The 12881-nt window shown below is 52.0% G+C and overlaps 1 protein-coding gene across 4 annotated transcripts in view; it reads left to right on the plus strand.

Annotated features, from left to right (window-relative positions):
* Window positions 1–12881, plus strand: part of LOC147096996 (integrin alpha-7-like) — a 277843-nt gene that overhangs the window by 244621 nt on the left and 20341 nt on the right. For all 4 annotated transcript variants that reach the window (XM_085972716.1, XM_085972713.1, XM_085972714.1 and 1 more), the window contains 3 exons: window positions 7407–7520; window positions 9306–9404; window positions 10831–10956. In XM_085972716.1, coding sequence (XP_085828842.1) covers window positions 7407–7520; window positions 9306–9404; window positions 10831–10956 — 339 coding nt within the window. The remainder of the gene's footprint in view (window positions 1–7406; window positions 7521–9305; window positions 9405–10830; window positions 10957–12881) is intronic.

Here is a 12881-nt window from a genome sequence, read left to right on the forward strand (position 1 = left end):
GAGGGATGGGCTTTGATGGGGGAGTTAGGGTACAAGAGGGATGGGCTTTGATGGGAGAGTTTGGGTGCTAGAGGGATGGACTTTGATGGAAGAGTTAGGGTACTGGAGGGATGGGCTTTGATGGGGGAGTTAGGGTACTGGAGGGATGGGTTTCGATGGGGCAGTCAGGGTACTGGAGGGATGGGCTTTGATGGAAGAGTTTGGGGACTGGAGGGATGGGCTTTGATGGGGGAGTTGGGGTACTGGAGGGATGGGCTTTGATGGGGGAGTTAGGGTACTGGAGGGATGGGCTTTGATGGGGGAGTTAGGGGACTGGAGGGATGGGCTTTGATGGGGGAGTTAGGGTACTGGAGGGATGGGCTTTGATGGGGAGTTAGGGTACTGGAGGGATGGGCTTTGATGGGGGAGTTTGGGTACAGGAGGGATGGGCTTTGATGGTGGAGTTAGGATACAGGAGGGATGGGCTTCGATGGGAGAGTTAGGGTACTAGAGGGATGGGCTTCGATGGGGGAGTTAGGGTACTGGAGGGATGGGCTTTGATGGGGGAGTTAGGGTACTGGAGGGATGGGCTTCGATGGGAGACATAGGGTACTAGAGGGATGGGCTTTGATGGGAGAGTTAGGGTACTGGAGGGATGGGCTTTGATGGGAGAGTTAGGGTACTAGAGGGATGGGCTTTGATGGGGAGTTAGGGCACTGGAGGGATGGGCTTTGATGGGGGAGTTAGGGTACTGGAGGGATGGGCTTTGATGGGGGAGTTAGGGTACTGGAGGGATGGGCTTTGATGGGGGAGTTAGGGTACTGGAGGGATGGGCTTTGATGGGGGAGTTCGGGGACTGGCGGGATGGGCTTTGATGGGGGAGTTAGGGTACTGGAGGGATGGGCTTTGATGGGGGAGTTAGGGTACTGGAGGGATGGGCTTTGATGGTGGAGTTAGGGTACAGGAGGGATGGGCTTTGATGGTGGAGTTAGGGTACAGGAGGGATGGGCTTTGATGGGGGAGTTAGGGTACTGGAGGGATGGGATTTGATGGGGGAGTTAGGGGACTGGAGGGATGGGCTTTGATGGGGGAGTTAGGGTACTAGAGGGATGGGCTTCCTTGGGGGAGTTAGGGTACTGGAGGGATGGGCTTTGATGGGGGAGTTAGGGTGCTGGAGGGATGGGCTTCGATGGGGGAGTTAGGGGACTGGAGGGATGGGCTTTGATGGGGGAGTTAGGGTACTTAGGGATGGGCTTCGATGGGGGAGTTAGGGTACTGGAGGGATGGGCTTTGATGGGAGAGTTAGGGTACTAGAGGGATGGGCTTTGATGGGGGAGTTAGAGTACTGGAGCGATGGGCTTCGATGGGAGAGTTAGGGTACTGGAGGGATGGGCTTTGATGGGTGAGTTAGGGTACTAGAGGGATGGGCTTTGATGGGGGAGTTAGGGCACTGGAGGGATGGGCTTTGATGGGGGAGTTAGGGTACTGGAGGGATGGGCTTTGATGGGAGAGTTAGGGTACTGGAGGGATGGGCTTTGATGGGTGAGTTAGGGTACTCGAGGGATGGGCTTTGATGGGAGAGTTCGGGTACTAGAGGGATGGGCTTCGATGGGGGAGTTAGGGTACTGGAGGGATGGGCTTTGATGGGAGAGTTAGGGTACTGGAGGGATGGGCTTCGATGGGGGAGTTAGGGTACTAGAGGGTTGGGCTTTGATGGGAGAGTTAGGGTACTGGAGGGATGGGCTTTGATGGGGGAGTTAGGGTACTAGAGGGATGGGCTTTGATGGGAGAGTTAGGGTGCTAGAGGGATGGACTTTGATGGAAGAGTTAGGGTACTGGAGGGATGGGCTTTGATGGGGGAGTTAGGGTACTGGAGGGATGGGCTTTGATGGGGGAGTTAGGGCACTGGAGGGATGGGCTTTGATGGGAGAGTTAGGGTACTCGAGGGATGGGCTTTGATGGGAGAGTTAGTGTACTAGAGGGATGGGCTTTGATGGGGTAGTTAGGGTCCTAGAGGGATGGGCTTTGATGGGAGAGTTGGGGTACTAGAGGGATGGGCTTTGATGGGGGAGTTAGGGTACTAGAGGGATGGGCTTTGATGGGAGAGTTAGGGTACTGGAGGGATGGGCTTTGATGGGAGAGTTAGGGCACTGGAGGGATGGGCTTTGATGGGAGAGTTAGGGTACTGGAGGGATGAGCTTTGATGGGGGAGTTAGGGTACTGGAGGGATGGGCTTTGATGGGAGAGTTAGGGTACTGGAGGGATGGGCTTTGATGGGGGAGTTAGGGTACTGGAGGGATGGGCTTTGATGGGGGAGTTAGGGTACTGGAGGGATGGGCTTTGATGGGAGAGTTAGGGTACTGGAGGGATGAGCTTTGATGGGGGAGTTAGGGTACTGGAGGGATGGGCTTTGATGGGGGAGTTAGGGTACTGGAGGGATGGGCTTTGATGGGGGAGTTAGGGTACTGGAGGGATGGGCTGTGATGGGAGAGTTAGGGTACTGGAGGGATGGGCTTTGATGGGGGAGTTAGGGTACTGGAGGGATGGGCTTTGATGGGGGAGTTAGGGTACTGGAGGGATGGGCTTTGATGGGGGAGTTAGGGTACTGGAGGGATGGGCTTTGATGGGGGAGTTAGGGGACTGGAGGGATGGGCTTTGATGGGGGAGTTAGGGGACTGGAGGGATGGGCTTTGATGAGGGAGTTAGGGTACTGGAGGGATGGGCTTTGATGGGGGAGTTAGGGTACTAGAGGGATGGGCTTTGATGGGAGAGTTAGGGTGCTAGAGGGATGGACTTTGATGGAAGAGTTAGGGTACTGGAGGGATGGGCTTTGATGGGGGAGTTAGGGTACTGGAGGGAATGGGTTTCGATGGGGGAGTCAGGGTACTGGAGGGATGGGCTTTGATGGGGGAGTTTGGGTACTGGAGGGATGGGCTTTGATGGGGGAGTTTGGGTACTGGAGGGATGGGCTTTGATGGGGGAGTTAGGGTACTGGAGGGATGGGCTTTGATGGGGGAGTTAGGGGACTGGAGGGATGGGCTTTGATGGGGGAGTTCGGGTACTGGAGGGATGGGCTTTGATGGGGAGTTAGGGTACTGGAGGGATGGGCTTTGATGGGGGAGTTTGGGTACAGGAGGGATGGGCTTTGATGGGGAGTTAGGGTACTGGAGGGATGGGCTTTGATGGGGGAGTTTGGGTACAGGAGGGATGGGCTTTGATGGTGGAGTTAGGATACAGGAGGGATGGGCTTCGATGGGAGAGTTAGGGTACTAGAGGGATGGGCTTCGATGGGGGAGTTAGGGTACTGGAGGGATGGGCTTTGATGGGGGAGTTAGGGTACTGGAGGGATGGGCTTCGATGGGAGACATAGGGTACTAGAGGGATGGGCTTTGATGGGAGAGTTAGGGTACTGGAGGGATGGGCTTTGATGGGAGAGTTAGGGTACTAGAGGGATGGGCTTTGATGGGGGAGTTAGGGCACTGGAGGGATGGGCTTTGATGGGGGAGTTAGGGTACTGGAGGGATGGGCTTTGATGGGGGAGTTAGGGTACTGGAGGGATGGGCTTTGATGGGGGTGTTAGGGTACTGGAGGGATGGGCTTTGATGGGGGAGTTCGGGGACTGGCGGGATGGGCTTTGATGGGGGAGTTAGGGTACTGGAGGAATGGGCTTTGATGGGGGAGTTAGGGTACTGGAGGGATGGGCTTTGATGGTGGAGTTAGGGTACAGGAGGGATGGGCTTTGATGGTGGAGTTAGGGTACAGGAGGGATGGGCTTTGATGGGGGAGTTAGGGTACTGGAGGGATGGGATTTGATGGGGGAGTTAGGGTACTGGAGGGATGGGCTTTGATGGGGGAGTTAGGGTACTGGAGGGATGGGCTTTGATGGGGGAGTTAGGGGACTGGAGGGATGGGCTTTGATGGGGGAGTTAGGGGACTGGAGGGATGGGCTTTGATGAGGGAGTTAGGGTACTGGAGGGATGGGCTTTGATGGGGGAGTTAGGGTACTAGAGGGATGGGCTTTGATGGGAGAGTTAGGGTGCTAGAGGGATGGACTTTGATGGAAGAGTTAGGGTACTGGAGGGATGGGCTTTGATGGGGGAGTTAGGGTACTGGAGGGATGGGTTTCGATGGGGGAGTCAGGGTACTGGAGGGATGGGCTTTGATGGGGGAGTTTGGGTACTGGAGGGATGGGCTTTGATGGGGGAGTTTGGGTACTGGAGGGATGGGCTTTGATGGGGGAGTTAGGGTACTGGAGGGATGGGCTTTGATGGGGGAGTTAGGGGACTGGAGGGATGGGCTTTGATGGGGGAGTTCGGGTACTGGAGGGATGGGCTTTGATGGGGAGTTAGGGTACTGGAGGGATGGGCTTTGATGGGGGAGTTTGGGTACAGGAGGGATGGGCTTTGATGGGGAGTTAGGGTACTGGAGGGATGGGCTTTGATGGGGGAGTTTGGGTACAGGAGGGATGGGCTTTGATGGTGGAGTTAGGATACAGGAGGGATGGGCTTCGATGGGAGAGTTAGGGTACTAGAGGGATGGGCTTCGATGGGGGAGTTAGGGTACTGGAGGGATGGGCTTTGATGGGGGAGTTAGGGTACTGGAGGGATGGGCTTCGATGGGAGACATAGGGTACTAGAGGGATGGGCTTTGATGGGAGAGTTAGGGTACTGGAGGGATGGGCTTTGATGGGAGAGTTAGGGTACTAGAGGGATGGGCTTTGATGGGGGAGTTAGGGCACTGGAGGGATGGGCTTTGATGGGGGAGTTAGGGTACTGGAGGGATGGGCTTTGATGGGGGAGTTAGGGTACTGGAGGGATGGGCTTTGATGGGGGTGTTAGGGTACTGGAGGGATGGGCTTTGATGGGGGAGTTCGGGGACTGGCGGGATGGGCTTTGATGGGGGAGTTAGGGTACTGGAGGGATGGGCTTTGATGGGGGAGTTAGGGTACTGGAGGGATGGGCTTTGATGGTGGAGTTAGGGTACAGGAGGGATGGGCTTTGATGGTGGAGTTAGGGTACAGGAGGGATGGGCTTTGATGGGGGAGTTAGGGTACTGGAGGGATGGGATTTGATGGGGGAGTTAGGGGACTGGAGGGATGGGCTTTGATGGGGGAGTTAGGGTACTCGAGGGATGGGCTTCCTTGGGGGAGTTAGGGTACTGGAGGGATGGGCTTTGATGGGGGAGTTAGGGTACTGGAGGGATGGGCTTCGATGGGGGAGTTCGGGGACTGGAGGGATGGGCTTTGATGGGGGAGTTAGGGTACTTAGGGATGGGCTTCGATGGGGGAGTTAGGGTACTGGAGGGATGGGCTTTGATGGGAGAGTTAGGGTACTAGAGGGATGGGCTTTGATGGGGGAGTTAGGGTACTAGAGGGATGGGCTTTGATGGGGGAGTTAGGGCACTGGAGGGATGGGCTTTGATGGGGGAGTTAGGGTACTGGAGGGATGGGCTTTGATGGGAGAGTTAGGGTACTGGAGGGATGGGCTTTGATGGGTGAGTTAGGGTACTAGAGGGATGGGCTTTGATGGGAGAGTTCGGGTACTAGAGGGATGGGTTTCGATGGGGGAGTTAGGGTACTGGAGGGATGGGCTTTGATGGGAGAGTTAGGGTACTGGAGGGATGGGCTTCGATGGGAGAGTTAGGGTACTAGAGTGATGGGCTTTGATGGGGGAGTTAGGGTACTAGAGGGATGGGCTTTGATGGGGGAGCTAGGGTACTGGGAGGGGTGGGCTTTGATGGGGGAGTTAGGGTACTGGAGGGATGGGCTTTGATGGGGGAGTTAGGGTACTGGAGGGATGGGCTTTGATGGGAGAGTTAGGGTACTGGAGGGATGGGCTTCGATGGGGGAGTTAGGGTACTAGAGGGATGGGCTTTGATGGGAGAGTTAGGGTACTGGAGGGATGGGCTTTGATGGGAGAGTTCGGGTACTGGAGGGATGGGCTTTGATGGGGGAGTTAGGGTACTAGAGGGATGGGCTTTGATGGGAGAGTTAGGGTACTAGAGGGATGGGCTTTGATGGGAGAGTTAGGGTACTGGAGGGATGGGCTTTGATGGGGGAGTTAGGGTACTGGAGGGATGGGCTTTGATGGGGGAGTTAAGGTACTGGAGGGATGGGCTTTGATGAGGTAGTTAGGGTACTGGAGGGATGAGCTTTGATGGGGGAGTTAGGGTACTGGAGGGATGGGCTTTGATGGGAGAGTTAGGGTACTGGAGGGATGGGCTTTGATGGGGGAGTTAGGGTACTGGAGGGATGGGCTTTGATGGGGGAGTTAGGGTACTGGAGGGATGAGCTTTGATGGGGGAGTTAGGGTACTGGAGGGATGGGCTTTGATGGGCGAGTTAGTGTAATAGAGGGATGGGCTTCGATGGGAGAGTTAGGGGACTGGAGGGATGGGCTTTGATGCGAGAGTTAGGGTACTAGAGGGATGGGCTTTGATGGGAGAGTTCGGGTGCTAGAGGCATGGGCTTTGATGGAAGAGTTAGGGTACTGGAGTGATGGGCTTTGATGGGGGAGTTAGGGTACTGGAGGGATGGGCTTTGATGGGGGAGTTAGGGTACTGGAGGGATGGGCTTTGATGGGGGAGTTAGGGTACTAGAGGGATGGGCTTCGATGGGAGAGTTTGGGGACTGGAGGGATGGGCTTCGATGGGAGAGTTTGGGGACTGGAGGGATGGGCTTTGATGGGGGAGTTAGGGTACTGGAGGGATGGGCTTTGATGGGGGAGTTAGGGTACTGGAGGGATGGGCTTCGATGGGAGAGTTAGGGTACTAGAGGGATGGGCTTCGATGGGGGAGTTAGGGTACTGGAGGGATGGGCTTTGATGGGAGAGTTAGGGTACTGGAGGGATGGGCTTTGATGGGCGACTTCGGGTACTGGAGGGATGGTCTTTGATGGGTGAGTTAGGGCACTGGAGGGATGGGCTTTGATGGGGGAGTTAGGGTACTAGAGGGATGGGCTTTGATGGGGGAGTTAGGGTACTGGAGGGATGGGCTTTGATGGGGGAGTTAGGGTACTAGAGGGATGGGCTTTGATGGGAGAGTTGGGGAACTAGAGGAATACATTTCAGTGGCCTGAAAGGCCTTTTTTTTATCCTGAGTTTCCTGATGGATTTATGCAAATGATGAAATTTTCATGAGGTTGGCAGAGGACTGTCACCAGTTACAGGCCAAATATCAAAGTTGCAGATTTCTATCGGCCCTTGTCCTAACTTGTTTCCATTTCTTGTGTGTCAGGTCTGCAAAATTTTAGACAGTGGAAAAAGAAGCCTGCAGGATATTCAGTTCTCAGCGGGTTAACCCAGCACTCATCAGATCAATGCCAAGCACACGCAGTTGTTTAATCAGAGTAACCAGTGATGCATGTTGTGTATTGTCCATTTACTGTACAAATTGAGTTTGATTCTAATTCTGAAGAACATTTACCCACAGGACTGTGAACAGGGGACCGCTAACTGTGTTGTCTTCCAGTGTCCTCTACAAATACTGGACACTTCAACCAAAGTGAAAATCAGCGCACGACTGTGGAACAGCACCTTTCTGGAGGTAAGCTTTACAAGCAATTGTATTTCGAGATGATTCCAGCCCAGATTGGTGGAATGAATGTCTTCCAGCTCTGCTGGCAGTGAGGGTTGTCAATGAAATGAGGTTGGGGCAGACTCAATCCAATTCCTAGGGGCCATAACTCCAGGGCTTAAAACTGATCAGAATTCAGAACCAATTATTATTAAGGGTTATGGATTGAAGGTGAGTAGATGGAGATAAGATACAGATCAGCCATGATCTGATTGAATGGTGGAACAGGCTCGAGGGGCTGAATGGTCTCCTCCTGTTCCTGTGTTCCTAATTGACATTAAATTGCCAACTTCACTGAGGACCAGAAGGGTGACTGGTGTGGGAAACTGAAATGTCACATAGTTGGGGTAAACATTGTTCTTTTGAGGTTGGATTTAAGGCACCTTATTGGGGTAGAGTAGAGGGAGCTTGAGTACTGAAGGTCCCAAGTTCCATCCCTGGTCTGTGCAGAGCTGCTGATCTCAGCTCGCGCAGTGGGGAAGGTGCTGCAAATGGTCTTCATGTCTGTGGGGCTCAAGAAATGAAAATATTGGCCAAGACTCCCACCACTGATCTCTATCTAGTGACCTCTTCCTGCAAAGTGCATGTGCGTAGATGGAGATAATACGATTGGGCTTGGGAGTGAAGACTGGCACACCAGAATAACCTGGTGACTCTCGCTTGTCTCAGCTCAGACGTGAAGAATGGTCACTTGGTTGAGGTACTGAAAGGCTGCCGGCTTGTGCTAAACATTTCCTTCTTGTGTCCTGAACCCATCCAAACCTTTCCATAGCTGTGTTGGTGTCAAAGCTTCATGGTAGCTTGTGGTCCTGTCTTCTGCTCCCGAGCTTGCTGTATAACTCTGACTCTATGGGCTCGAATTTCCAAGCCCCGTGGAGGCGGGAGTGGGAGGAAATTTGCAGAATCGGGGGGGCGCGAACCCTTCCCGCCCCCAATCCGCCTCCGTGCCAATGTCCCAGGAGGCGGGTATCCGACCTGTGCTGGGAGCCGCCTCCCCGAGGCGGGAAGGGGATTAGTGCCAATTAACTGCCTGTTAAGAGGCAATTTTTGGCCTGATCCCTATTTTTAGCGCTGAAGTGTGGGCTGCCCGATGGCTCCAAACCACGCCAAGTTAGCGAGGCGGACCGTCGGGCTGAAGGGCTTGGAGGGGTCAAGATGTCCAGTGTTCAGGTGAGTGATGGGTGCATGAGTGCAGAGGTAAGTGTGTTTGGTGTGTGTAAAGTGTTTAAATAAGTTTTACTTACCTTTACTTACTAATGCAGGCTTCCTTCCTTCAGGTCTCGGGAGTCCCTCATCTCACCGGCACAGAAAGCAGAATGGCCATGAGCTGTCAAAAGTTGCAGCATTCAGCTTTCTGTTCTGGAGAGATTTCTAACTGAGTCTGTGGAGAAGGATTCCAGTTAGAAGTCAGATTGTCAGTGTTTGACAGCTTCACAGAGCTGTCAAACGCTGATATTTCATCTGTCAAAAGCTCTTGACAGATGAAATGTCAATCCCTGACGTCACCTATAACCCGGTGTCCCTTAATTGGCCTGCTGAGCCCGCTGGGCGGGCTTAACAAGGTCAATCGAGGGAAAATCACGTGGGTTGGCCACAAGTCGATGGAGGCGGGACTACAGCCCAAAAAGTGGGAGTCCCGCCTCCATCACATCCCCATTGACAAAATCCAGCCCTATGACTCTATCCCAGTTAGAAATTAATGGCCTGGGGAGCGGAAATGATAAAAAGTGTTCACCTATGTTGTTGAAATTACAGGAGTATGCGTCACTCAGTGCCATTCACCTGATCATTCGTGCGGACATCAGTGTGAAGTCAAGCATCAGAAACCTGAAGGTGAAGAGAGCTGCTGCTCAGGTACAGAAATAACTCCAAATCTAACCTTTGCTGTAGACTTTACCCAATATTTAGATGCAACGCTGTGTGTTGGTATTGTAGAGAATGTGCGTGGTTTTATTTCAACTTCTGGCACATGGAGGACACTTAACTATTGGTCTACTGCTGTCATTTTGAGCTGCCTTCCGTGATCTTGACAGATGCACCGTACTGAGTCCCACCCAGACTTACTATGCTTCTCACTAGAGACTAGATCAACAGACCAATACTACAAGGCTATATGACCCCATGCTAGAACAACATGCGTGTTGATGCTGTCTAAGGATAGCACTGGGCTGGGCAGTGATGGTTGACCATAAGAACATAACATAAGTACATAAGAACTAGGAGCAGGAGGAGGCCATTCGGCCCCTCGAGCCTGCTCCGCCATTCAATAAGATCATGGCTGATCATCGACCTCAACTCCACTTTCCTGCACTATCCTCATATCCCTTGATTCCCTTAATATTCAAAAATCTATCGATCTCTGTCTTGAATCTACTCCAAGACTGAGCCATGGTGACACAACCTGCGGACTCTCCTTCCCTCCCTCCTGCTGGCTGTCCCACCACTGGCATCACCACCAGTAGACTGCTCGGGATTAGAAACGCACACCGTCAGGAATCAGCCCCCTTGTCTCATGAGGGTCACGACCCATCCAAGTTTAGACCAGGCTGTCTAGAAATGTCTAAAATGTAAACCAGACAAGAAAAGTCCATATTTAAGAATAGAAGTCATTTTTTTCTCACTTTCTTCTGTGATTTATGATGCGGAGACAGTAATTATTAGTTTTCAATGAGTTTATATCATCAGTAAAGGTCTTGAGAACTCGAGCCATGGTTACACCCCTTGCTGCAGCCCATCCTTCCTGTTCTGTTTAGGACATAGTGCGAGATGGAACCCCACCTTCATCACCCCCCCCCCCCACCGCCTGTTCCCCCCTCCCCGCCACTCCCCCGCCACCCCCCCCCCCCACCCCCTGCAGAAGATGTCTATGGGGCCCTTGCAAAAAAAAAAAAGCACTGCGATTGTCTTTGAACGAAGCACATAAGAACATAAGAAATAGGAGCAGGAGTCGGCCATACGGCCCCTCGAGCCTGCTCCGCCATTTAATAAGATCATGGCTGATCTTCGACCTCAACTCTACTTCCCTGCACTATTCCCATATCCCTTGATTCCCGATACTCCAACAACAGCGCCAACTTCAGGTGGAGGACGACAAATAGCAAGTCTGCAGTGATTTTAAGTATCTGTGACCTTGTCGTCTTGAAGTTTTTCCAAAGCCCTTTTTATAGACTAAACACACACAAAAAGAAATGTTATATAGCCAGAGGGAAAAATTGGCAAACTGATTTCTAATTTTGTGAGCATGTATTAGAATTATTGCTGTAACCTTTAACCTCTCCAGGTTACCTTGCCAATATACCCAGAGAAGGCAAGTGCGGGATATGGCGGAGCGCCCTGGTTGATCATACTGATTGCTGTCCTAGCGGGAATCCTAGTGCTGGCTCTGCTTGTGTTCCTACTTTGGAAGGTAAGCATGGATCTGATACAAAAGTTAGCTCTTCAACCGGGTGGCTTTGGTTTACCAATTCACACCTGAAGCCTCTTTCTTCCATGTTTCTTGGCCTGTGAGGTTGGAGGTTTCAAACATGTGCAGAAATGTTTTCTGCAATTAGTTCCTAGATGCTGATGTAGCATTCCAGTAAAAGCAAAGGATGCCCCATTTGAGTCCAGCACAATTTTTAATTTTCATTCCAAACATCATGACCTTGGAGTGCAGGTCCACAGATCCCTGAAGGTAGCAGGCCAGGTAGATAAGGTGGTTAAGAAGGCATACGGAATACTTGCCTTTATTAGCCGTGGCATAGAATACAAGAGCAGGGGGGTTATACTTCAACTGTATAAAACACTAGTTAGTTAAGCCGCAGCTAGAGTACTGCGTGCAGTTCTGGTCACCACATTACAGGAAGGATGTGACTGCACTAGAGAGGGTACAGAGGAGATTTACGAGGATGTTGCCTGGGCTGGGGAATTTTAGCTATGAGGAAAGATTGGATAGGCTGGGGTTGTTTTCTTTGGAACAGAGGAGGCTGAGGGGAGATTTAATTGAGGTGTATAAAATTATGAGGGGCCTAGATAGAGTGGATAGGAAGGACCTATTTCCTTTAGCAGAACAGTTAATAACCAGGGGGCACAGATATAAAGTAATTGGTTTAGAGGGGATTTGAGGAGAGATTTTTTCACCCAGAGGGTGGTGGGGGTCTGGAACTCACTGCCTGAAAGGGTGGTAGAGGCAGAAACCCTCATCACATTTAAAAAGTACTTGGATATGCACTTGAAGTGCCGTAACCTACAGGGCTACGGACCAAGTGCTGGAAAGTGGGATTAGCCTGGATAGCTCTTTTTCAGTCAGCACAGACACGATGGGCCGAATGGCCTCTTTCTGTACAGTAAATTTCTATGATTCTATGATGGATTTAACTGGACTGATGCTACCTTTTGTCTATGTTACACCAGCAGTCAGGACCTGAACAGAACGTGATGTCTGCTGTTTTCTTGCTGGAAGCTTCAGTCTTTGTGGGTGGAAGTTAGAGTGACGATTGACTTTGGACTTTTTTGGTCAGCTTGACTTTAGTCGGAGGCATTAGTACTAGATTGTTGAGTTGTGATTTGTTGGTGTTTTATACTAGGCGTGGCACTTGGGGTGTGACATTTGCTTTCAATACTTTCATGTAAGTCAATATTTTGGCATCTTTTGAACCTCATAAAAATCAACTTCACAATGTCATACATGTGGCGATATATCTGTTTCCACTGATCTTCCTCCACACGTGTGAAAGGAAGGATTTCTTTTTTTATTTTTTTGTCGGGATGTGAGCCGTGTTTGCAAGGCCACATTGATTGCCCATCCCCAGTTGCCCTGAGAAGGTGGTGGTGGGCCTGCTCCTTGGACCACTACAGTCCTTGTGGTGGTGGTGCTCCTCTTGATGGTCAGTGGGCGATAGCTGGGCTTTCTCTTGTTTGAGACGGTCATTATTTGGCACTTATGTGGTGTGAATGTTACCTGTCATTTGTTAGCCCAAGCCTGGATGTTATCCAGATCCTGTTGTAGGTTGGCATGGGCTCCTTCATTATATTTCCATTATATCCTAAGAAGAGTTGAATTTCACAGTAGCCTGGTAGCCCTCGGCTGCCCAAGTATGAGGTGGCCTGTGTCCCGAGCGGGAAGCTGAGCTCGAAGGCAGCGTAGGGCGGAGACTTGGTGCTACCACATTGTAGCCCTGTCTTTAACTTGCGTGGCCTTCCTGAGCTGGGGGCACGAGACGGGTGAATTTACCCTTCTGTGTGTTAACTGCCCTATCCCTACCGTGAAAGCAAACCTCAACTGCGCTCCCCACCTGCTAATACTCTGCTGATTTGGACACGGTTTTACCCGACTGTGACCTTGCGCTCGCT

This window comes from Somniosus microcephalus, chromosome 33 (assembly GCF_052327205.1).
Source record: "Somniosus microcephalus isolate GS21.2 chromosome 33, FLI_Smic_1.0, whole genome shotgun sequence".
NCBI lineage: Eukaryota > Metazoa > Chordata > Chondrichthyes > Squaliformes > Somniosidae > Somniosus > Somniosus microcephalus.